The sequence below is a fragment of the Sardina pilchardus genome, chromosome 7, assembly GCF_963854185.1.
Source record: "Sardina pilchardus chromosome 7, fSarPil1.1, whole genome shotgun sequence".
In the NCBI taxonomy this organism is placed as follows: Eukaryota; Metazoa; Chordata; class Actinopteri; order Clupeiformes; family Clupeidae; genus Sardina; species Sardina pilchardus.
Window position 1 is genome coordinate 18,084,837 of NC_085000.1, and position 25,391 is coordinate 18,110,227.

At 42.5% G+C, this 25,391-nt stretch overlaps 1 protein-coding gene across 2 annotated transcripts in view; it reads right to left on the reverse strand.

Moving 5' to 3' along the window:
* LOC134087495 (neural cell adhesion molecule L1.1-like) overlaps positions 1 to 25,391 on the reverse strand; it is a 54,090-nt gene that overhangs the window by 4,108 nt on the left and 24,591 nt on the right. Inside the window, exons 2-27 of one of the 2 annotated variants that reach the window (XM_062541021.1) lie at positions 24,453 to 24,858; positions 23,463 to 23,477; positions 22,930 to 23,041; positions 20,192 to 20,358; positions 19,087 to 19,209; positions 18,251 to 18,415; positions 15,603 to 15,714; positions 14,487 to 14,668; positions 13,013 to 13,144; positions 12,494 to 12,634; positions 12,036 to 12,147; positions 11,203 to 11,363; positions 10,581 to 10,743; positions 10,337 to 10,464; positions 9,823 to 9,924; positions 9,125 to 9,325; positions 8,772 to 8,842; positions 7,836 to 8,061; positions 7,315 to 7,430; positions 6,724 to 6,982; positions 6,067 to 6,189; positions 2,564 to 2,746; positions 2,186 to 2,299; positions 1,429 to 1,578; positions 966 to 1,097; positions 549 to 621 (exon numbers count right to left, since the gene is read on the reverse strand). In XM_062541021.1, coding sequence (XP_062397005.1) covers positions 549 to 621; positions 966 to 1,097; positions 1,429 to 1,578; positions 2,186 to 2,299; positions 2,564 to 2,746; positions 6,067 to 6,189; positions 6,724 to 6,982; positions 7,315 to 7,430; positions 7,836 to 8,061; positions 8,772 to 8,842; positions 9,125 to 9,325; positions 9,823 to 9,924; positions 10,337 to 10,464; positions 10,581 to 10,743; positions 11,203 to 11,363; positions 12,036 to 12,147; positions 12,494 to 12,634; positions 13,013 to 13,144; positions 14,487 to 14,668; positions 15,603 to 15,714; positions 18,251 to 18,415; positions 19,087 to 19,209; positions 20,192 to 20,358; positions 22,930 to 23,041; positions 23,463 to 23,477; positions 24,453 to 24,591 — 3,602 coding nt within the window. In that variant the 5' untranslated portion in view covers positions 24,592 to 24,858. The remainder of the gene's footprint in view (positions 1 to 548; positions 622 to 965; positions 1,098 to 1,428; positions 1,579 to 2,185; positions 2,300 to 2,563; positions 2,747 to 6,066; positions 6,190 to 6,723; positions 6,983 to 7,314; positions 7,431 to 7,835; positions 8,062 to 8,771; positions 8,843 to 9,124; positions 9,326 to 9,822; positions 9,925 to 10,336; positions 10,465 to 10,580; positions 10,744 to 11,202; positions 11,364 to 12,035; positions 12,148 to 12,493; positions 12,635 to 13,012; positions 13,145 to 14,486; positions 14,669 to 15,602; positions 15,715 to 18,250; positions 18,416 to 19,086; positions 19,210 to 20,191; positions 20,359 to 22,929; positions 23,042 to 23,462; positions 23,478 to 24,452; positions 24,859 to 25,391) is intronic. The other variant, XM_062541022.1, reaches the window with a different exon arrangement.

Consider the following 25,391-nt stretch of genomic DNA (forward strand, 5'->3'; position numbering starts at 1 on the left):
AGCATACAGTACGTGACAATTTGTAAGATGGTGACTCAACAACACTAAGTACTCTACATACCTTTCCAAAGATCTGCCATGTGAGAGCATTGAAGAGAATGGACACATACATGCTATGAATACATGATCACTTAACCATTCAGACCTGTTTAAGCTGCAGCAGGGTGCAGGGCTCAGTAAGAGGTTGGATCATGGATCCAAGCAGGTTTGGTTTACAAAGAAAAATCAATAGCAAATCTTTTCTGAGCATGCAGCTAGAAGAGTAGAACACCATTAAAACTGTGTTGATGCTATAATACTGTAAGTGACACTAAGTTGCTCACATAGGTACAGTAAGTGCTCTGCTGTCCAAAAAATGTAAAGATTCCAGAATAAAGACACACAATGGGTCCAGTGTCTTCTTTGAACAGGTTAATACAGTGCATTTCTTTGAAAGGACTGCACACACGTCAGTAACAAAGAGCACAATCATATGAACCATATACAACACGAGGACATGAGGACACTTTAGGTGTGTTCTTTAGGCTCCTGTCCATGAGCGCACTGACCTGTACTCGCCGAACGCTTCATCTTTTATGGGCCTTCCCTCTGAGTCCCCTTGCCCCTCTTCCTTCTCTTTGACTGGAGGGGAGGAGATGAAGCACTTTTATAGGATGCTGTACTATTTGGCCTATTCATACAGTGAATTCATACGGTGAAGCAGGCACACACCTGTCAATAAGTATGGCGCTGTAGGATCTGAAGGGGTATGCATGTGTGTATGTGAGTGTTTGTGTGTGTGTGTGTGTGTGTGTGTGTTTGTGTGTGCGTGCGTGTCCATGTGTGTTTGTGTGTGTGTGTGCGTCTTTCTACGTGTGTGCTCAAACTCTACATTGTGAGTGTATGTATACACAGTATATGTGAGGAGGGCTACGTCTGGCTCTGACAGTGAGAACAGTGAGTGTGCTGAGCACACGCCGTGTTACCTGAGTACTTGCCGCCTTTGCTCCTCTTGATGAGGCAGAGGATGAGCAGGATGAGCAGCAGCAGCAGGCTGGCGCTGATGAGGCCAATGAACCAGCCCTGAGTCGCAAAGTTACTGGACATCGGAGACAGCTCTGTAGGAGAGAGAGAGAGAGAGAGAGAGAGAGAGAGAGAGAGAGAGAGAGAGAGAGAGAGAGAGAGAGAGAGAGAGAGAGAGAGAGAGAGAGAGAGAGTGAGAGAGAGAGAGAGTGAGAGTGACAGTGGAGGAGATGGCATAAGAGAGATAAAAAAATGAGAGGATGACAGAAAAGTAAAGGAGGTGTGTGTGTGTGTGTGTGTGTGTGTTGGGGGGGGGGGTGGCAGAGAACAGAGGAGAGCAGAGTGTGTGAGTATGAGTGTGTGAGGAGGATTCTCAGAAGTTCTGCAGAAACGGCAGTAAAGTGGCATCAGTCTTTCTCAGTTTACCTCGCCATCTGGTCAGGGCACTGCCCTCCCAATAGGTGAAGTTGTTGAGCATGGCCCGCAGGTGATAGTCAGTCCCTGGCTGTAGGTTGGTCAGCTGGTAAAAGCCCTGATGGGTGTTGACCTGTTCCGAAAGCTCCCAATCTCTGCCAGCTGTGCGCGCACACACACACACACACACACACACACACACACACACACACACACACACACACACACACACACACACACAAGCAGTCATGGAAAGGGCCATTAGAACTTAAAGCTAATGCTCACATCCTATTCCCTAAGGTAAGACAAATAATACTGTCACAGCGTAAGTGTGAAATCTCAATCTCAATCTCAATCTCAATCTCGATCTCGATCTCAATCTCGATCTCTCTGTCTCTCTTGACTTTTATATTTGGATCTCTACTGACACTAACGTTTGTTTAACATAAAAATGTTTCGTGCTTCTTTTCTGTATAAGATAAGAACTTTCATTAAAAAGATGGATGGCGGGGGTACACGATCGGAGTCAAGATGGTGGTACATGGGAAAAATGTTTGGGAACCACTGCTATAGAGAGTGTTGATGCAGAATTGTGTTGTTGTAAGTATATTACAATACACTGTAGTATTATAGCAAGTAGTGGGTATACCCACAATAGTCTTCATAATGTGTACTTTAAGTTCAATGTAATAAAAGCATATATGGCAAATCCTTCTACAAAGACTTTGGCCTCATCTCTTCCCCTTTCCTCCCTGGCGCTCTCTCTCACCACTCTTCTGGAGGAAGTGGATTCGAAAGCCGATGTTACGATGTCTCTCGCCGGGCACCCAGCTCAGGTTGGCATAGGTGTCAGCAACAGTCACGTTGATGATGGTTGGAGGAACTGGAAAGGAACACAGACCATTTTTGAAGAAAGGTCAGACTAAGTATATAAACACTATATCAGACTAAGTACATCAAGTATACTATACTATACTATCCTAGATTATTCATTTTATACTGACAGGTTTACCTGTTAAATAGTCAGACATTAATCTAGCTTGTTTCAGTTTGTTCTCCGAGGCTGTGTGTAGTGTTTTGTAAGGTTTTACACCATTTAGTACTCTGTATAGTGTTGCTTTAGCATCAATGATAATTGTAATGTCACCTCCATCCAGCATGGTGGCGCCCTTCAGTTTGGCGGCCTCTCCAAGTCCAGCGCTAGTACGGCCTTGCAGGTAAAAGTAGTAGTATCGCTGGGGGTTTAGCTTTGTCAATGTAATGTCTGTGTTATTGGCGTCACCAATGTCCTGGTCTTGCATCAGAGGAGCGCTGCCATTTGCATCCACAACTATAAGCAAAGAGATGGATGGAAAATGTTTGTAAAAGGTTATGTGAAAACCTATTCTATCACAAAAAATATCCTCAGTTTGCAAAAATATTGCATTACTGAGCCTATAAGCATTAGTATAAATAGTCTATTATCTCCAACATGATGAAATCAACAACCTATCTGACCAATATTGACATATTTAAAAAGTTGCAGTGTGAAGTAATACATTCCAACGAAAGAGTTATGTAAGAAGCTTCACATAATATTCTGCTCTCTTAAGCCTACCTTACACTGACAAGATTTGGGAAAGATTGTAGTCTTTTTAGTAAAGCTTGAATGGCTTTTAACTAATGACCACTAGTTACAGTGCATGCAAATGCACTGTTCTGTTCTTCCTGGGCATCTTCTTCTTCTTCTTCTTCTTATTACAGTCCATGAAAATGCACTGTACTGTTCTTCCTAGGCTTCTTCTTCTTCTTCTTCTTCTTATTATTCCGCTTACCAAATTCATTTTTTCTATTCAGCTTGAACCGTTTAACCTAGAAACTTCATTCAAACGTTGCAACGTAGGTCTTCAATAGGGGAATGCTGCTATGTATTTTTCAACTTTGTAACTTTTATACTTTTTAAACTATAAATTAAAAACTATTAAAAATGTCCCCATAGACTTAACATTGGCCTCTATGACATCACAATCGGGTCATTAAGCAATTAGAATCTTATGCCAGGTGGCCAGCCCCACCTGCAGCAGCTCCCTCTCTCTCTCAGGCTTTAAAGGGATAATCCGGAGTGAAATGCACTTTAGATCAATTTTTCGGACTATTGGGAGTACATACGTTGAGTTGACACCAAAATCATGTCATTCGGATGTATTTTGAGAAAGTTCGAGCTCACCGTTTTTAGCCAAAACTCGTTAGCCTGGAAGTGACTCGGGCATGTCCTTTCGCCGCTACAAAACGCTATTTTTATACCTCTTCTACTGTTCCAAACAACACTACACTTACGTGGTAGTGAGTAGAGGGTCCCTAAAGCCAAACCGAAGTATCCCCACGTCTTTATGTGGTCGGATAGAGAGTCCAGAATAAATTTAATCGAGTCAGTACCTTTCCGGAAATGTCGCAGCTGCAGCTAGCAACGTTTTAACAACACTTTATTAACATTTCCGGAAAGGTACGGACTCGATTAAATTAATTCTGGACTCTCTATCCGACCACATAAAGACGTGGGGATACTTCGGTTTGGCTTTAGGGATCCTCTACTCACTACCACGTAAGTGTAGTGTTGTTTGGAACAGTAGAAGAGGTATAAAAATAGCGTTTTGTAGCGGTGAAAGGACATGCCCAAGTCACTTCCAGGCTAACGAGTTTTGGCTAAAAACGGTGAGCTCGAACTTTCTCAAAATACATCCGAATGACATGATTTTGGTGTCAACTCAACGTATGTACTCCCAATAGTCCGAAAAATTGATCCAAAGTGCATTTCACTCCGGATTATCCCTTTAAGCATAATCTCTCTGTGAAGACTACATATCCTGTTAAACTGTTTTCTCTTTCCATAACTGTTTCAAAATAAAAGTCCTCACTGCAATAATACACTATTAAATCATTTAACCATTGAAACTACTCAACTATTTAACTGTTCAACCATTCCAACTGTCAGTTTTCATCAACTATGCCTCCAGTCAACTACATGAAACCTCCATGTACCTAGCAACCAACATAGCAACCATTAAAATTAAGCGTTTATGACCATTTCCATAGCAACCAACATGATTTTACTACAGTAACTTCTTTATTCCTGATAGTGGCCACCATGGATACCCTATCAACAAATGTTTCCAAGTCCCCACTAGCAAGTTAGCTAGTTAGCATAGTTAGCATTTTAGCATAGCTGCTAGAAATGATTAGCTAAGTTAACTAATCAACCTAGTTAGCATTGTTAACATGGTTAGCATTGTTAGCATGTTTAGCATAACTGCTAGAAATGATTAGCTAAGTTAGCTAATCAACCTGGTTAGCATAGTAAGCATTGTTAGCATAGTTAGCATTTTTAGCATAACTGATAGAAATCATTAGCTAGGTTAGCTAATCAACCTGGTTAACATTGTTAGCATAGTTAGCATTGTTAACATAGTTAGCATTTTTAACATTTCTGTTAGAAATCATTAGTTAAGTTAGCTGATCAACCTGGTAAGCATGTTAACATAGTTAGCATTGTTAGCATTTTTACCATAACTGTTAGAAATCATTAGCAAAGTAAACCAATCAACCTGGTTATCATTGTTAACATAGTTAACATTTTAACATACCTTTTAGAAATCATTAGTTAAGTTAGAACCGGAATGTTTAAGCTTTCAACTGTCTACCTTCACACTATCAACTCTCTTTAAACTATGCAACCACCATGTTTACCCTAGCTACACCTTAGTAACCATATCTACATTATCTATCTATATATTTTAGCATTTTCATGCACTGGTAATTCCTTGGAATTGCATTTCTAGTTATTCTCCTAACCAGGTCCTATTTCGCTTCAACCGTTTAACGTAGAAACTTGGTTCAAACTTTGTTACGTAGGTCTTGAAAATAAGACTAAGTCTATGTATATTTCAGTTCTGTAAACTTGATACTTTTTGAGATATTAGCAAAATATGTTTCCCCATTGACTTTTCATAGACCTCTGAAGCAGCTATCCTTGCCCATATAAGGAGATCCGGGAGTTAATTGAAGCCAACTGCCCATATATGGCAAGCTTTTTTGTAGGCGAACTTCAGAGGTCTATCGCACTGCACTGCTGATTAAGCTGATTTGCACCTGTGTCAAGAGCCAGCTGCTCAAGGCCCTATCAAGTTTAATTGACAGCCAGTTAAATTGAACCTGCATTATCAGCTCTCTCTGTCTACCCATTCACTCATACACACACACACACCTGACTGCAGCACTTCATATATACCACACTTCTCCATGCACTCCACAACATTCTCACCTTAACCTAACTCTCCCATTTCACTGCATCATAGAAAGCCATGCTCCTTACATCCACTTACATCCACTCACACACACACACACACGCACGCACGCACACTCACACGCACTCACACTCAGAGGTGGAAAAGTCAAGCTTCAGAGAGTAAAAGTCCAATCACGTATTGGTTCGGTTTGTAAATTTAAGTTTGTTTCACATTTTATCTTATGTCTTGCTTTTGCATGCACTGGTAATTTCCTCGAAATTACGTTTTCTAGTTAAAAGACTACAATCTTTCAAGAATCTTTCCCAAATCTTGTCAGTGTAAGGTAGGCTATAGTCTTAGTCTGAGATCTTGGACTGATAGCACTCACTCTCCCCATACTGCAGGCGGTAACCGGTCAGAATCCCGTTGGGCTTGAGTGGCGGACGCCAGCGGAGGGTGAGCTCGGACTCAGATGGGCTGTCAAACTCCAGGAAGATGGGCGGCCCCGGAGCTGCAGGTAAACACACAGAGACACACAGGTGTAAGAGGATGTTGGAACACAAGTACAGTAGCAGCAGCACATTGAGCCTATGATCACAGCCCCCTACTCAAAAAGTTATCAGTCTCTTAACTCACTGAACATTATGATGGAGCGTTGATTGACAACTGCCTTTGTATGATCGCCAACATCGTGAACTCAGAAGACACCTATCACTGCGTTGAGTTGAGTTGAGTTGAGTTCAGAACAATGAAATGCTTCATGGCTTTCAAGGCATCATGGCTAGTCAGACTGACTATCCAAAATAAGATTGTTTACCAAGCCAACACACAAAATGGCTGGCAGGCAACCGAGACACTCATCACCACCACCGTTACCACATACGGGCAGATGTCTGCACACACACACACACACACACACACACACACACACACACACACACACACACACACACACACACACACACACACACACACACACACACACACACACACACACACACACACACACACACACACACACACACACACACACTACAACCCCTACCTCCCTCTGGTGTCTTAAAGGCATAGGGCTCCGAGGGGGGTCCGTCTCCCTTGCTGTTGAAAGCCGTCACAGTCAGGTCGTAGGAGGAGTAGAACTGCAGGCCGGTCACAGTCAGCTCGGTCGTGGCGCCGCGGACCTCCAGCATCCTGTCCAGCTCCTCCACTTCCTCCTCCACCTCCACCTGCCCCTCCAGCTGCAGCGCCATCTCCAGCATCCTGCGCCTCTGCGCGCCATGCGTCCCCACTCTCGTCACGTGAATCTGCGGAGACGTTTGGGGTGGGGGGGAAGAAGGGACAAGAAGAGACACGGTCAAAGAGAGAGGAAATAAGAGGGGACGGAGGGAGAGACAAAGACATCATGGAAAAGATAAAAAAAAGAGAGAACATAAGAGGTAGACAAAGGAGGAGATAGAGGAGGAGGGAGACAGAAATTGAGAAATGGACAGAGAGAGAGAAAACGGCATAACAAGAGAGATAAAAGACGAGAAGATGACTGAACAGCAATGGAGATGAGATGTCATGATAATGGAGGGTCATGAGATGCCTCCTCGTGCCCCCATGCTGCGTATGACACTGATCTGCCATATCATACCTTGTATCCAAGGAGATGTCCGCGCACAGAGTCACGACTCACAGGGTTCCACTTCACAGAGGCGGACATGCCATTCAGATCGGACACTGTGACACCCGTGGGGGCTTCCGTGGGGGCTAAGAGCAAGGCAGAAGATAAGATGAGAGAATGAGAGCAGCTCATGTATGTCTGGTAGCTATTGTGCTTTCCTGCAAAATTTCAATGTCACAATGACAGCCAAATGACACATTGTACCTGTAACGGTTTCTTAGATAGTCACAAAGACAGCTAGCTGTGGTGTACAGTAATGCCACCAAATAACACACAGTAGACAGTCAGCGCTCTCGCTGCATGTTCACTCTTTACTCTGCTCAAGCAGGAACTGAACACAGGCACAGTATTCCAGCATTGCCTAGTTAGGCTGAGACGATTTGTCCACGGTGCAACCAAGTTACCAATATACCCCACACTCAAAAGCTAAATACATCACAATAGCAAAACAACACATTCCCATCAAAATTTCTTTAGCCAATTCCACTCACTGTCCTCTCCGGAGTGACCAATGCGAGGTGGAGATTCTGGGCCTTCGCCGAGATTGTTAATAGCCTGCACTTTAATCTCAAACGGTGTAAAGGTCTTTGTGTTGTTGACCACAAAGTGGTGGTCTGAAACCTCCTGGTGGTGCCAATCAGGTCCGTTTCCCACAGACTGTCTCCAGGACACTTTATACTTAAAGTCAGGCCCATAATGATTCCGTTTGTCCATTTCCTGAAAGACAGAGGAATGACTTATATGAAGAAAGTTCAGATATAAAAGTTATTCACCTTAATGAGCCAAACATGGGTGTCACTATGACACTTTGGAACTCAGAAATCCAGGTTTCTATTTTGAAGCTGCGTTGTATACAGAGAGGGTTAAAGCGGAGCGGATCTTTGTTGTATAGCTTTTAATGTGATGGTAGACAGTGCCTGATGCATCCTACGTCATGTAAAAGTTTTTACAAATTGTATTATATATTATATTTTTATCTTTCAGTCATTTATCGTATAGAATATCCAAATTGACTGCAGAATTGCCAACATTTCAAAAGAAGTATAAATTGAAGACTCTACTAGTTTGCTTGCTGTTATTATCTAAACAGAATAGACACAAGACGAAAACTAGATGGCTGTGGGTTTCACAAACAAGTTAGATACACAGGAAAGGCTTTACATTTCTAGTGGCCAATCATGTATCAACAATGCAATTATGTAAACAACAACCTCTTTTTGATATCATTGTATATTTGATCTACTGTATAGTTCAATTTACCCATTTAAGAGATTATTCAATCTAAAGCTCTAAAACTTTTCAGGTAGGTAAGGTGTTCCAATTAAACCCATTATTGTTCCTCAATCATCCCAATCACTTTTTTGAATTCCTTTCATCATTATATTTATCAGATAATACTCCACAGTTCACAGTGCATAGTTCCTTACCTCCCAAGTGATGACCAGTTTGTCGGGCTCGGTCGATGCACTCTTTACATGTTTAGGGAAGTGTTCTGGAACTATGAGAAAAGGGAAATATGAAAGTTTCTCATTTTTTGTATTTTTTCCAAATGTGATGTATACCTTACACATAATGTAGTCTGTAAGTACAGTAATTTCCCGCATATAAGCCGCATTGTGTATAAGCCGCAGTGTTTTATGCAAGTTAAAAGAAACAAAACCATAACAACACCATACTAACTGCCCCCCTGTATTAACCTCATAGCGGAAGAAATTTTGCAAAATCAATGTAAAGGCCGCGGCTAATAGTCGGGAAATTACGGTAGCCGTATGCTTCTCACTGGCTGGAGGAGTAGTGTAGGGCTCTGTGGCGTGACTCGGGCGGCTCCCTCCAATCTCATTCACTGCGACAACGCGGAAGCGGTAGGTGCCGTACGGTCGCAGTGGGATCTCAAGCTTGTTGACGTCGGCTTCGATACGCTTCACTTCCTCCCATGTATGGCGATCGCCATGTTGTTCCTCGTTCATCTCGATGAGGTATTCTACGCATGGAGGCAACACAAAAACAGAGGATCTGCTCAAGTAGATATACGACTAAATGGAGGTCAAATTGATGAAAAAGTTATTAATAGATGGTCTCTTCTGTCAGGATGAGTTCAAAGGTCACAGTCAATGTAGTAACTTGCTCCTGGGTGTCCCTTGGTGCTCCCCATCCCCTCTTTTTGTATAGTATCTATGTATTTATTTTCTTTTTCATTTATTTCTGTAGTTGAATGGACACTTGAGCACAAGGAATTTCATTACTCAGTACATGACAATAAACTTTGAACTTTGAACTTTGAATTTATGTAACTTGCGCATAAGTAGCATTAATGTAACTTCATATTATCTGTCTTACACATGATGATGATAATGACATTGAGTAATAGTTTTATTATTGTTGTTGATGATCTTATCTAACGATTTCAACAATTTTTTTAAAAGAAAAAACTTTTTACAAGCAATGGAGCGTGGACACGTTCAGGTGATAAGCACACACCTGTCACAGGGCTGTTATTGTCCCGCCCTGGGGTCCAGCTCAGGGAGAGGCTTCGGTCATTCAGGTCAAATATCTTCAAATCAATTGGTGGAGAAGGTTTGTCTGAGGAGGAAGAACAACAGCAAAATTAAGTTAGACTACCCAATCACCAACCTTTTTACCCTGTTAAGCAATGTGGATTATCATTAAGTGTGTGAACTGAAGAATCATTTGATGTAAAACTATGATAGACTTGAATTTAATACAATTTAGTAGAGTTTTGGTCCAACAAGAGAGAGAGCTCATTTTCTCTTTGAACTTTGTGAAACATTCAGAGGTAATTGTACTGAAATTAGTGTGACACATGACATAATTACACTGTTCAGTCACAGTGCTAATGCTTTTTTTCACATACTGAAGAGTTGATGCTGCAATGTCGTATAGCTAGGCCTACATCATCTGTACCCTCTTCAGAATCAGAGAAAGCAGAGCTTGACTCTGTAAGTGACTTTCTGAATTGCAACACTATCCTCACCCACGACAGTAATGGTGGCAGTGGCTTTTTCTTCATCATGAGATGTTGTCACCTTACAGGTGTAGCTGCCAGCATCATCTAAAGTTACGCTGGTGATTTTGAGAGAACCATCCGGAAAAATGGTGTACCTGTCAATATAAAAAAACACATACAGATCATTATAGTGAATAGATGGGCACTGTATTATATTGTACCATAAGCATTGCCTAATAAACGTAGATACATTTAGAAAAAAAGCATTTACTTGTCATTTTCTGCGCTTTCCGATATGTCTTTGCCATTTTTCAACCATTTTGGCAAATTTGATCTGTCCAAACGTGGGTCGATCTGAAATTTGCACGTCAAAGTGGCGTGATCTCCACTCTTCACTGTCTGATCCTCTGGAGGGATCACGATCTCTGTTTTGTCTACATTTAAAGAGGAAAGAGTATTGGCATATTGACATTGATGAATTGAATCAAAGCTAAGGCCAAGGCTAATGCTAATTTAGCAAAAGCAATATTGTATGGGAGCGTACCTATGTTTCCCCAGGTCCTATGTTCCCGGGTCCTATGTTCCCCACTTTGAATGGGACCAGGGTGCATAGGACCCTTTTTTTCTTAAATTATAGAAAGGGTCCTATGTTCTCCGCTTTTCCCAAAAAGGGTCCTATGATACCCGGTATGTATTGCAACCGGGGAACATAGGACCCTTTTAGGAAAAACCGGGGAACATAGGGATGTCCCCTATTGTATGCTAACTGCGTCGTTGGTACAACTGCTGATGTGTGTGCCTGCTGGACTGAATGATGTTATGATTTTGACCATTGTGGTAAAGGTGGTTTGTGTGTATTTTGATTTGTGTGTGTGTGTGTGCACATCACTTACTCAAGACCTCCAGAATGGCGCTGATGGACAGGTTGCTCTTGAGGATGCTGCAGGTGTAGAGGCCGCTGTCTTCCGCACTGACATCGGTGATCCTGAGGGACCCGTACACCGTCTGAGAGATCCTGGGGTGGGACTGGGCCTGCTCCATCCTCGGATCTTCCCTATCAGAGCAGTCGCCACACACACACACACACACACACACACACACACACACACACACACACACACACACACACACACACACAGACACACAGACACACAGACACACAGACACACAGTCATACACACACACACACACACACACACACACACACACACACACACACACACACACACACACAGTCATACACACAAAAGAATAGCACTGTACACCCTAATCTAATAACGCTTGGATTATATTTCAATTACACACAAAAACATCAAACACACTGATCTAATCATGTGGTTCACTCACAGACTCATTTGTAGCCTAAAATGAGGGGTGGCAAAAAGGTTTTTCAATAGGGCTAGTTCTAAAGTTCCTACTGGATTGTATTGGTTCTAGAATTTACAGTGAAGTAAAGTGGCGTTGTACTTTCTAGTAGCAATAAAATAGCAGTTTGTGACCATGTGCCTGACCACACTGATGTTTTTAGAGCACTCCAGAATTTGACTGGAAAGTCAAAACCACACATAGGCAGTCTTTGTTTTGATCTGAAACAGAGTGCGTGGATAATTGGATACATAGCTTTAGTCACATAATCCAAGCAAACTAATCTTTGGGGGAATATACAGCATGTTTGAATTCAACAACTCCAAACAACCCAGGTGTGAAGGCACCCTCAGGAACCCACCATAGCACTTGAGGCCGAGGGGAACCGAAAACATTGCACTCCAGGTTGGCTGTCTTCCCCTCCACCTTCATGTAGCTCCTCCTGTCCTCTGTCAGAATCTGAGGAGGCAGCTCTGGAAGTCACGTGACGAGGGAAAAGGGATCAGAAATAATGATTAATGTGCGGTAATCACATACACTGAAGCCTATACTACCCTACGAAGCCAAAGAGCAGTATCTGCGAGTGTCTGGATCAATGCGATTTTAACTGATTGATCAGAGGATTTGGCTTTTTATATTGGTGTAAAAAAAGTGAATTTCACAAAAAAATTAGGGCAGTATAGTATATGGTTTTGTTAACTGATTGTGAATATGAAATTAATATCGCTATGCCTGAAGCAAGAGTGTCATATTACATATGACGAAATGATGTACCATCATGGCAGTGTGTGTGTGTGTGTGAGAGAGAGAGATACTCACCAATGACATAAATGTAGGTGTTGATGTGGGTGATGCCATGCTTGTTGACAGCTTCGCACTGGTACACGGCCGTGTCGCTGAACTTCACGTCGGTCAGGATGAGTGCGCCTTTGGTGACCGTGCGCCGAGGCTCATCAACATCTGAAACAAGACAAAGGGCATGTCACCATCCGGACCATGAGATGTGCATCTCTCTCTCTCTCTCTCTCTCTCTCTCTCTCTCTCTCTCTCTCTCTCTCTCTCTCTCTCTCGCTGTGTGTGTGTGTGTGTGTGTGTGTGTGTATATACTGTATGAGAGCTAAGATGGTTTTTTTGTGTTTGTTGTAGTTGACCATTCATGTTTAAACATGTTTATACATATTTGTGAGTGTGTGTGTGTATGTAGGCGTTGTTTTTTGTACCCATGAACTGAGACCAGAGGCATAGGCTGGGTTTGCAATGCTGGTGTCTAAAATTGTTTGTGTTCAATGAAATTCATTGTAAAATGTGAACACAAATAAAGGTATTAAAATGTTTTACCAGAGATGGGTACTCCGTTGATGCTCCAGGTGACCACTGGCGTAGGAATGCCCTCAGCCTGGCACTCCAGACGCACCGTCTCCCCAGGTGCGTACATCAGACTCTGGGGCTCCTTGGTGAAGTACGGGGCCGCTGCAGACCAAGAGAGATAGAAAACAAACAAACAAATTCATTCAGTATGTTGATTTGTGGCGGGCTCTTTATCCAAGTTTTTCAGTTTCCTTCGGGTGCTCTCTTTGGTACAAGGTCAAAATCCAGAAGTCAAAAAAGAGAAAAAGTTTTCTCAGACCAAGGCACTCCTTTGTTAAAAAAGTCTTTATTAAATGAAGGACATGTCCTATATGGACTGGTTTAAAAAGCCCACGCGTAGCGGTATGTGGCCTTCTTCAGGACATTAAACAAACTAATTAGTTCATAAATACACCTGCCATTAGGACATTAGGGCTGCAGTGTGAGAAGGGTGCAATGCTGTTTTTTTTTTTTTTTGTTTTAATCAGAGGCAGACATTCCTGGTTCCAAAGAGTAAAAGTCCTGCCATATATTTTTTCTACCAGTGCATTTAACTCAGGTGATATCACTAATTACCTGATCTACCTGGCAGCTAATTAGGATAGGAGGAGATGTTTCACTAAATGGTTGGATCTTGGATGGCAGGACTTTTACTTTCTGAACCCGGGATGTCCGCCTTTGGTTTTAATGAAATTAATTTCAATCAAGGGCTGTGTACAAAAGTCAAGCGCGCACGCTGGATAGTACCTTCTTTCCAGTAGCGTCTCAGTTAGCTTGCTCCTCAGTATGCGTCCCTACCTACATTTGGACAGCACTAACTAGTTGGCGTCACCTGACTCGGTGAGGGGGGTGTGTTGACGATTTGCATAGACCTCTGAAGTTCGCCTACAAAAAGGATCCAAAGCTGCCATCTTTGCCCATATAAGGAGATCCGGGAGTTAATTGAAGCTAACTGCCTATGGCAAGTTGCATTGTAAGTTAGCTCTGGGGTAGCGAAGATCAAAGTGTGCCATCTTCACCTACCGAAGATCACAGTATGCACTTGAAGGCAGAGGACAAAACTTTGTAGCGCAAAACGTCTGCATTTCCAATTTCTTCGTCCCCGTGAGAGTTAATTCAAAATCCCCATGTTATTTTCCCATAGAAAAAATCTTGAGATACCGGATCTCCTTATTTGGGCAAAGATGGTGGCTTTTTTGTAGGCGAACTTCAGAGGTCTATGACGTGTGGAGCTTGACCTGCGCTGCGCAATGGATTATGGGATATCTGAGGGCAAAAAAGATGCATCGATGCACGCTTGGAAATCACGCCAAACGAAGTACCCATCTAGTGAGAGCGCTTGACTTTCGGACAGTTTATTCTGACGTAACTTCCGGAAAATGCACACTGCCCAGCGTGTGTACTTATGTTTCAGACACAGCCAAGAATCACCATGCAGTCATCGCACTCTACCAGAGGTCTTTACCTTCCACTTGGAGGGTGTATCTGTGTGAGGTGGATCCAACCAAGTTCTCTGCGATGCACTCATACTCGCCATCGTCACTCGAGGAGATGTTCTTAAAATGCAGGTACCTGCCATAGTTTTTGGTGTTGAGGGCCTTTACCTGGTTACCGTCCTTTCGTTTCCAGGTAACAGTTGGCGTGGGTCTATGAGAAGAGAAGAGGAAAAAAGACAAGACAGGAAATGAGAAGACAAAAGAAGAGAAGAGAGGAGGAGAGGTGAGAAAACGTGAAACGGGTGCTGTAAGCAGCTGTTCCGTAGCGCCCCCCCCCCCCCCCCCCACATTTACATTTCTAACAGGATATGAGCTCCCTGGGGGACCAGAGCCGTGGCTAGAGTGGGTTGGAACCTTGGGTGTGCACAAATAGATCGTGGGGCATAAGGTCCTTCCACAGGGGCAAACATCTATGAAAATCAAAGGCTTTGGAAGCATAATTTTAAAACATATGGATGGATTGATCCAGATATTAACAGTCTGGGTAACTGTTAACTTTAGCTGAGGCGCAACTGGCTGGGGCACCTGGACCGTACGCCGGCGACCCGAGTTCGATTCCCGCCCTGTGGTCCTTTCGGTATCCTACCCCTACTCTCTCTCCCATTCACTTCCTGTCACTCTCCACTATCTCTGTCATTACAGGCATAAAAAGCCCATAAAAATATACTTAAAAAAATATATGAAAAACTTTAACATTTCGATGGCTATGTCACTAGGCCACTGGCCAGGACCTTGCTGTTGCCCCACCTGTTGACCTGCAGGAACACACAAGGGCATCTACAGTATACCTGAACAGTCATTTTGCTGTCCATCCAAAAATAAAAAAATAAATGCTTCTACTGTACCACACACACATGATACATGACACAGAAAAATGAGGTCTTTAGAATCAACTGCAGAGGAATTATTTATTCACAAGGAAAAAGAAAAAATACTACACCTTTAATAATCCATGACCCGACCCCACTCTCTCTCTCTCTCTCTCTCTCTCTCTCTCTCTCTCTCACACACACACACACACACACACACACACACACACACACACACTGTACATATCCACACAGATGGAAGGAAAGAGTACTCACAGCCCATAGGGGATGCACTCCAGATTGAAGCTCTGTCCCCTGAGAGCCATGTAATAGCTGTCGGCCTTTGCTGGCCTTGCAATGTGAGGTTTGCGCTCTTCCGCCAAAGCATCTTCACAACAAGAGCATAATATGGACAGTACAGAGTTAAGTACGTTGAACTCAACACCCAGTTAATGCAGCAGCTACTCTCTTTACCACAATTTACATTTCCCAATGGTTATCTCTAATGAAATTTGTCACTGATGCCATCTGCCAGTGAAAGTGGGTACAAGACATCTGACCCATCCAAAAAACAGTGACTACGGCTGAAATCAGTATTAATCTGTTTTAAACTCAACCACATTATTTTTTTTGATTAATGGTGACATGAATGTCTTGACAATTGTATGACATCTAGTTTGAAGCTAGTGACACTTTCTTTTACAGACCTATGCCACAGCACGAGTAGTTGTAATAGTTGTAATAGTGAGCTATATGCAGTGTAGAGTACAGTAGAGCACACTCGTTACATTTTGGCAAAGCGAATCACGTGTCCAAACTGCGTCCTGCACGCACTTCAGTGCGGCCCGCCGAGCATGCATTAGTTTAGATCTGGCCCGCCACGCACTAGGCTATCATTGGCTTTTCGCTATTTTTTTTATTTTTATTTTCCAGCAAAGACGTTGTGGTTAACATTACTGCAAACTAACACCCCTCTTAAAGAACGTTTACATTTACAATGTCAATATCAATGTTACATAGAGATGAAAGTCTACTCTTTGAAATCTCTATTGCAGCAAATGTAATTTACGTGTTTGTTACTCATAACGTTACTCATAACGTACAGTAATTGGGAACGTGTGAGCGTGCATGAAAGGGAGAGAGTGCATTGATAACTGATATCTCCGCTTTGGGCAGCCACTGAGTGGAGCCGGCAAGAGTCTTAAAGTGACAGTGTACCATTTAGAAATGAATCAAACACCATCATAGTTCTTAACAAATTTATTTTCTACAACAAAATTACTTTGTCATTATTATCATAAGAGGGGGGGGGGGGGGGGGGCTAAGGACACCAATTCTCTTTGTGATTGAAGAATATCGTAAATAAATAAATGTTCTTCCTAAATGCTATAGGGGGAAGGAAGTATTTGACCCCCTATGTAACCCTATGGGAATTTAACACAGGGGCAGGTAGATTTTTATTTTTAAAGGACAGCTATTTCATGGATCCAGGATATATGCATCCTGATAAAGTTCCCTTGGCCGTTGGAATTAAAATAGCCCCACATCATCATACCCTTCACCACAGCTAGAGATTGGCATGGTGCTTTTTCCAGTATAGGCCTATAGCCTGTTTGATTTGCATTGAGCTTGAAAAAGCACCATGGCAATCTGTTTGTTTGCAGTTTGATTTTTACTCATTTTTTGAATTAAGGCATTAAGATCAATTGTCAAATGATTTGAAGAGTGGCATTAGTATTTCACCTTATATAAGCTGATTTAGCAGGAGCTTTGATGTGAAAATGATAAATTATAATTATAATTAAGCCATTAGAACCATAATTAATTGAAGTACTTTTACTTTTAATACTTAAGTATATGTGAAGGCAAATACTTTTATACTTCTGCTTAAGTGAAAATTCAAAGTGGGTACTTTCACTTTTACTCAAGTAATATTTGACACAAGGTATCTATACTTTCACTTAAGTACATAATCAATGTACTTCGTCCACCACTGCAGTAGAGTAGAAATCATAGCCAAGATGCAATGCTAAGCATATACAGTGGGTATAGTAAGTATTCACACCCATGCTAAAGTTGACTAAAAAGAGGAATATAAAATCATCTTTTGAGAATTGATTGTAATGCCTTAATTCAAAAAATGAGTAAAAATCAAACGGCTAAGGACACTAATTTTCTTTGTGATTGAAGAATGTATCGTAAATAGATAAATGTTCTTCCTTAAATACAGGTTGCATAAGTATTCAACCCCTATGTTAAATTCCCATAGGAGCAGGAGGATTTTTTATATGTTTTTATTTTTAAAGGCCAGCTATTTCATGGATCCAGGATATTATGCATCCTGATAAAGTTCCCTTGGCCTTTGGAATTAAAATAGCCCCACATCATCACATACCCTTCACCATAGCTAGAGATTGGCATGGTGCTTTTTACAGTTAGCCAATTAGCCTGTTTGATGCTCATTGAGCTCAATGCAAATCAAACAGGCTAATAGGCTAACTGGAAAAAGCACCATGCCAATCTCTATCTATGGTGAAGGGTATGTGATGATGTGGGGCTATTTTAATTCCAAAGGCCAAGGGAACTTTATCAGGATGCATATTATCCTGGATCCATGAAATAGCTGGCCTTTAAAAATAAAAACATATAAAAACTCCTCCTGATCCTATGGGAATTTAACATAGGGGTTGAATACTTATGCAACCTGTATTTAAGGAAGAACATTTATCTATTTACGATACATTCTTCAATCACAAAGAAAATTAGTGCCCTTAGCGGTTTGATTTTTACTCATTTTTTGAATTAAGGCATTACTATCAATTCTCAAAAGATGATTTTATATCCCTCTTTTTAGTCAACTTTAGCATGGGTGTGAATACTTACTATACCCACTGTACTTGGAGGAGTATAATGGAAGAACTCACTTTGGTTCACTCTGAGAGTGATTGGCTCCTTGGATATCATGTGGTGTTGAAAGCGAACATGACAGGTGTAGTCGTTTCGCTCGTCACCGGGAATCACGTTTGCAAAGTAGAGGTAGCCGTCTAGACCCGGGGTGACCCGTTCACTCATTTCGAGGTGCTTGAGGTCTGGAGAGAGGAGAGGAGGAGGCAAAGAGAGAAAAATAGAGAGGTGGGTGGGAGGATGGAGAGGGGAGAAGGGGAGAGAAAGAGAAATAGATGGAGCGGTGGGTGGATGTGTGGGGTATAGGTATCAGTACCAAGTAGGGCTGTGCATCGATATCGAAATTACGATATATTGTCTCACCACGTGCACAATATATCATATCGCCCCTGCCGCCAAACATCGATATTTTTTTAGTAAACCATTAGGCTGTGCAAAAACAGTTCATACAGCTGACTAATGTAATATTTCTTTATCATTTATCTCCTGAAATAATTTAGAGTTCTACTTTTACATTTTCGGTAAAAAGTATTGCAAGATATCGCAATATATATCATATCACAATAAATTGTGATGTATTCTCCATGTATCATATTGTTAGGCCCCTGCCAATACACAGCCCTAGTACCTATTGTGTGAGTATCTGACCCCTTGATTTAACCCCTTGATTAAACTCCCATTTTGGAAGCAGTTTTCAAAAACCATCGTTTTCAGCCTCCGAAACTGTGGCGTCATGTAAGCGCAAGGCTGTTTAAAACACTGTTTAAAAAAAAGAAAAAAGAAAAACGTTGTCGTGTAAACAGGGCCTAAAAGAATGAAAAGCTGAAGAAAGTGCAAAAGTCCTGTGAGAACCCACCCAGGTCCATCCAGTAGATCTTGTGTGAGGGTGGAGTGTCGGGTGGAGGGTCACATGGCATCACTAGACTCTCTCCCTCCACCTTACGAAACGTCTGCTTCTCTTTGGGCATAACTGGGATGTCTAAGGCAAAGAAGGGGGTCAAATCAAAAATGTTTTCCAACTGTATTATCACAATACAATGATTTATATATTTGACCTTTAGTGGAACAACTTATAGAGAAAGATGTTGTTTGTTGCTGTTGTTTTGTCTCAGCTCAATCTTGTGTGTACATTAGATGTCTCTAACAAGACACTGGTCTCTACCAGGGCCCCTCGGTCCATTGTTCTCCCTTGCCAAACAATGCACACACACACACACACACACACACACACACACACTCCCCCAAACCAATCAGGCAAATTCTCGGAAGGACAGAGTATTGATCCCAGAGGGGTTCTCATATTTGCCACAGACTCGACTGCATGACATCATGTCATCCCGTTTCTAGGTGATGGTTGTCTAGGTAACAGGGAGGCCAGCGAACACATGCGCCGTCTCTGTCAGTCAGTGTGTATGATAACCTGAGTCATTTCTGCATAACCAGGCTGAGTAAGCTCTACATGGGTACTGTCTTAAACAGTAGAGGATAGCAAAATGACCTTTCTGTGAAACATTATATGATTGATATGACCACTGCTTCCAGATTATAAATGTTCTCCTGCTTAAAGGCACAATATGCAGTTTGGGGAAAAAAACAAAAAACAAAACAAAGCAAAGCAAAACTAACAAAAAAAACAAACAAACAACAACAAAAAAAAGCAATACTTTTAGACTTCAGGCAATTATGCCGTTTTGAAGCCATAATAGAGATACACAGTAGGCTACTACATGGTGTCTGCATGTGTGTACATTTGTCTAGCTAGCCCTGATAAATGGAACTAAATTAATGCAGAATAAAAGCACCAATATAGAATGCATAGAATGTCTACCATTGTTGTGAAACAATATTCTCTTGGTAGCAGATAATTTCATCCATTGTGCTGAATTGTTTTCAAAATTAACCCGTGGCAAATGGGCCCTTTGACTCTTAATAGAATATCACAGAAGCAAAATTGAACTCACGGCCTGCTGTGACTGTAATCAGGTCAGACACCACTGTACCCAGTTCATTGGCGGCATAGCAGCGATACTCTCCCTCGTAGAAGTCCAACGGCAGAGACTTGTTCCCAAACAGAGTCCCATCACCCTCCATCTCTGCAAACAGCTTTCCATCCTTCTCCCAGCGATAGCTTTCAGAGAGAAAGAGAAAGTGAAGCACCAGATTTAATATTTTAAGGAAAACAGGGGACACATTAAATGCTCCTTATGGTCAGTTAGCATTTTATAGTGGGAAAGGTTCTTAAAGAAAAGAAGGAGAGAGAGAGAGAGAGAGAGAGAGAGAGAGAGAGAATGAGAACAAAAAAGAACACAAAGCAGAGATCATCATCAGTCTCCTTAATGATGTCATATCCTGTCTTGTCTTTATTATCTTGTGATTATGAGATGCAATTTATTCCCATGCCAACCAAGCCCCCGGCCCTTAGGGTTGTGGCTGGCTGGTGGTGGTGGTGGTGGTGGAGGGGGGTCTATCATTGTCTGGCAAAGCTCCAGGCTGTGATCACTGAGCCAGTGGGGGGGCCTGGGGTCTGTGAGACGTCTTTTATGTCGGGCAGAGACTGTTTTGACAGCATGGAATCTGTCTGGACTGAGGTTAGAACAAAGCCACACTGGAATCATTCTGATATGTCCGGGACAGGGGGATATCTAGGAATGGCTCTCAACAACCGATAATAATAACAATATTATAATAAAAACAATAATAATAATTAGATAGTAATAATATTATATTTCAAGTAGTTAAAATGTATCAGTGATGAGTGTGTATGACTGTTTTATGTGCAGTATTGCAAAGTGGTATAGTGATACTACAGTCACTATTTATTACCGCAAATGTACTTTTTACTATTACTAATTTTTGCTATAGGCTAGAAAGAGACAATATAGGATATCTTCACACTGAAGTATTAGCATAAATAAATAGGAATGATCAAAAATCATTTCTACTATCCTGTGATTCAGGCAGTGCACTACTGATGGGCAGATTGAGCAAAGTTTAGGGGTGGACATGTAAAAACCAAAATGGCTGAATCTACTCAGATCTACTCAGTTTAAACTGTTCTAGGGATGGATAGACAAGAGAAGATCAAGGAGCGGTGTAAAACTGGAGAAAGCTGAAGAGGGGTGTCACTTCTGTGACACTGGCCTTTAACTGCACTTTTCTAGACGCCTATCACACCGGCATTAAGGAGACGGCCATTTCCGACTCAAATTGGGTTACAGTCATTATTCTTTCCCCTCTGACGAGAGGACCGCCTGGCTAAAAGCCTCTCGCCATAAAACTTACTGCGGCTGTTTGAGAGCAGTTTGAGGAGCTGAGCTGAGTTAAAGAGGCCTGACACACACACACACACACACACACACACACACACACTGGCCCTCCAATGGGGTTTAGTGGCGGCCACACTGGGACTAAGCATTTGCAACTCAGAAAATGGAGTCGTGGACAGAGTGGTGACTTGAAGGGGAGACAGAGGAGAGACTGTACCCTGGGGGGGTGGTGGTGGGGGGGAGGATGGAAATGAAATGGCTCTCCTCTCAGTGAAAGGTTCCGGTTCTTCTGGGTCCCTGTGTTTGAAGTAGGGGCTTGTATAGATTAGACACCAGCAGCCGTTGGGGAGGGGGGGGGGGGGGGGAGCAATGATCTGCTTATTATCATCATCGACTGTGTGCGCGCTGAAGTCCCAAAACAAAACACTGTCCCCGGATGCCGCGGAGGGAAGGGTTGGAATGAGATAAATGGGTTTCTCTGACGAATGGATCGCATTAATGGGAGGGGAGATAAACAAGGCAAGAGAAGGCTGGAGAGACAACATATGGATAGCAAGCAGAACAGGGGGTAATGGATGACTGTGTCATGTCTGCAGGAGGATGGCCACAAATTAAGATGGAGAGGGAGCGGATCAGACAACAACAGCAGAAACTGACCTAAATGTGGTGTAGTCACTCTCTCTCTCTCTCTCTCTCTCTCTCTCTCTCTCTCTCTCTCTCTCTCTCTCTCTCAAGCACACACACACACACACACAAACACACACACACACACACACACACACACACACACACACACACACACACACACACACACACACACACACACACAAACACACACATACACACACACAGACACACACACACACACACACACACACACACACACAGACACACACAAACACACACATACACACACACAGACATACACACACAGACACAGACAAATAGGCAGACTAATGGACAAACAGACTAATGGACGGACAGACTGAATGAATAAACAGTGAACTATCACAAGCATACTACAGCACACACTTAAAGCAACACTAAAGAGTTTTTTTGTACCTTAAAATAATGTTTCCAAAATTATTTCAGCGGTTCATCAACTCGTAACAGGGTGAACGGCACTTCTGCTTTCACTTCGTGGCCCTCTATCGGCTATAACCGCACTAAGTAACTTTACGAGGTGGGGTAGTGTATCTATTGTTCGATGAAATGAGACAACAGAAACTACAAATTTGACTTGCTTCGATGTCGCAATACATCATACTTTCATAAAATCATGCAACATATTCTACCTTGTCTGTTATTTGCTGGATAAACAAATAGCGTGAGTGCGACGGAGGAAAAGTGCTTTAGTGTTGCTTTAACACATTTCTGTCCCTCATACACACACACACACACACACACACACACACACACAGAGACTCACTGACCTTGGTTCAGGTGTGCCCGATGCTTTACATTTCAGAGCGATGTCCTCTGGACTGAACGCTAAGACTGATGCAGGCTGTGCTCCATGTATGATGACAGGAGGCAAACTGGTCACTGCAAACAGAGATAGAACAACATAGAGTCAGACAGTTCAGTTTACAATAACTCAACTCAAATAACTAGATCATACTGTATATAGTATATCATGTATATCATATATCATAGTGCGTCATGTAGTATATTCTGTAATAATATAAAACTCACTGACTCAATTCAGAGCAGTAGAGACAACTAAGATTACAGTCACTTCACTACATCCTACGGAACATAGTCTAGATGTGTGTTCAACATTATATTGGCAATGCTGTCCAGATGCACATGATTTGTGACCAGTGATGTCAACTAAACACTACGGTAGATTGTACAGATTTTGGTAAATGACATTCTGAGAGAAATTGTGCAGAATTAAAAGAAGAAGAAGAGAGAGATTGTGTGATTTAACATGATTCTCTGGGAAAGAGAAGAAAATACTTACTGTCTCCCATATCGTCTGTTTGCGCAAAAAGATGGAAAAGGAGAACAGAGGAGTTAGATTGTGAAGAAAGCACCGGTAGAGGAAACATGCAGATCTTATACAAGACAGTGTGTGACATATTACAGAGAGAAAGGTTGAGGAAGGGTGATTGCATATTATGTAGTTTTGTATGTGTGTGTGTGTGTGTGTGTGTGTGTGTGTGTGTTTGTGATTGACTAATCCCTCACACGTAGCACGAATAAATCCCAAATTGACTTATCCGGACACTGAAGGACCTCTGAGTGTCTGACGGGTGTGTTATTGATCGCTTTGCTTCCCGTCACTCAGAGAGAGAGAGAGAGACAGGTCACAGTGAGGGTCGCAGGTCATAGGTCACGCTTCAAGGGCTTTCCCCAAGCTGCTGTACCACTGCCCCCCCCCAGCCCCCCCCCCCCCCCCCCCCCCTCCGAACCTTGTCCCTGCTGAGGCAGACCATCAGTCAGACACGTGGCAGAGAGGAGAGAGCTAACTCGCTGACGCGTTCACTAATGCTGCCTAACGCACATTCCACGGTCCTCTTTACTGTTTAGCACAGGGAGCAATGTAGCAGCATGTACAGTATGGGGCAATTTATGTCAATTCATGCATTGTATTTGGATAATGAAAGGCTGATCTATGAATCAAGCAAGCCCGATCACAGCCTTGTTGTTCGTAAGAGAGCAGTATTTATAGAGATCATATAAGCCATATCATATGTCTTTGAATAAAATAGTGGGACATTAATTTATTTTTACCTGTGATCAGGGTTAGATCACACAATGGCTAGATCTTATCAAGTCACGTGCATTTGCCATATCTAACAAACCCATCTGAATCTACTCTCTGATCAGTGGTAAGGCATTAGAGAGATTAGGGGATGCCACAGGCGAAGCCGGCCATTACATGTAATGTAAAGATGTAACTGCGTAAATGCACCGTAAAGATGTAAAGATGTAAAGATGCTGCACTCACAGCCTTCGGGGATACTGATGGAGCCCTGGACAGAGCTCGTCGCCATGACGAGGAAGAGCAGGCGGAGGAACTGGTGCTGGTGGCTGAGGGCGCTGCGCTGCCCCCTACAGCCTCTCTGTTGACACTGCGCTGGAGGCATGGTTCAACCACCCCTCCCAGTCAGATGCATGTACCCAGACGCACAATCTCACTCTCACACACACACAAACACACACAAACACACACGCACACTCACGTGTGCTAGCCTACACACACACGCGCACACACACACACACACACACCCACACGCACACTCTTGTCCCACAAACCCTTTCTCAAGGGCAAGGTGAAATGGGTTTGCGTCTCTGTTGGACAGTAAATTTGTCTGCCTGCGGTGGGTCCACGCCCTATGGGTGTCTCTGGGTAGCTGTGGAACAGAACAGAGAGGACAGGACAGGAGTGAATTAGGAGGGAGCCATTAATAAAGGCTAAGGCACAATAACACTTCATTACCATACAGGCTGTACGCTTCTGCATTCATTAACGTTAACAGCCCGGTTCATTTGCAAGATGCGGGCGACGCGGGTAACTGAAGTGCCACATATGGTTGAAGTATGGTTGACACTGAGTCTTCAATCTTTGTCACATATTTTCCACTTTCGAAACAGCAGTGTTGTTTTTATTGTGATAACTACACTATGTTACTTTTCTCTTATTTGTCCATACATTTATACCATAACAGTTCTATTACTATGCCAACATTTTTTTTCCATATGTCCATATTTATTGCCGGTCACTACACTTTATCCTTGCAGTGTTGCACTGTTTGACTTATTTGCAATACCATCTTGACACACACCTCATACTGGATCAGAATAGAATAGAATAGAATATATACTTTTTTGATCCCATGAGGGAAATTCGTTTCTCTGCATTTAACCCAATTTGACCGAATTAGTG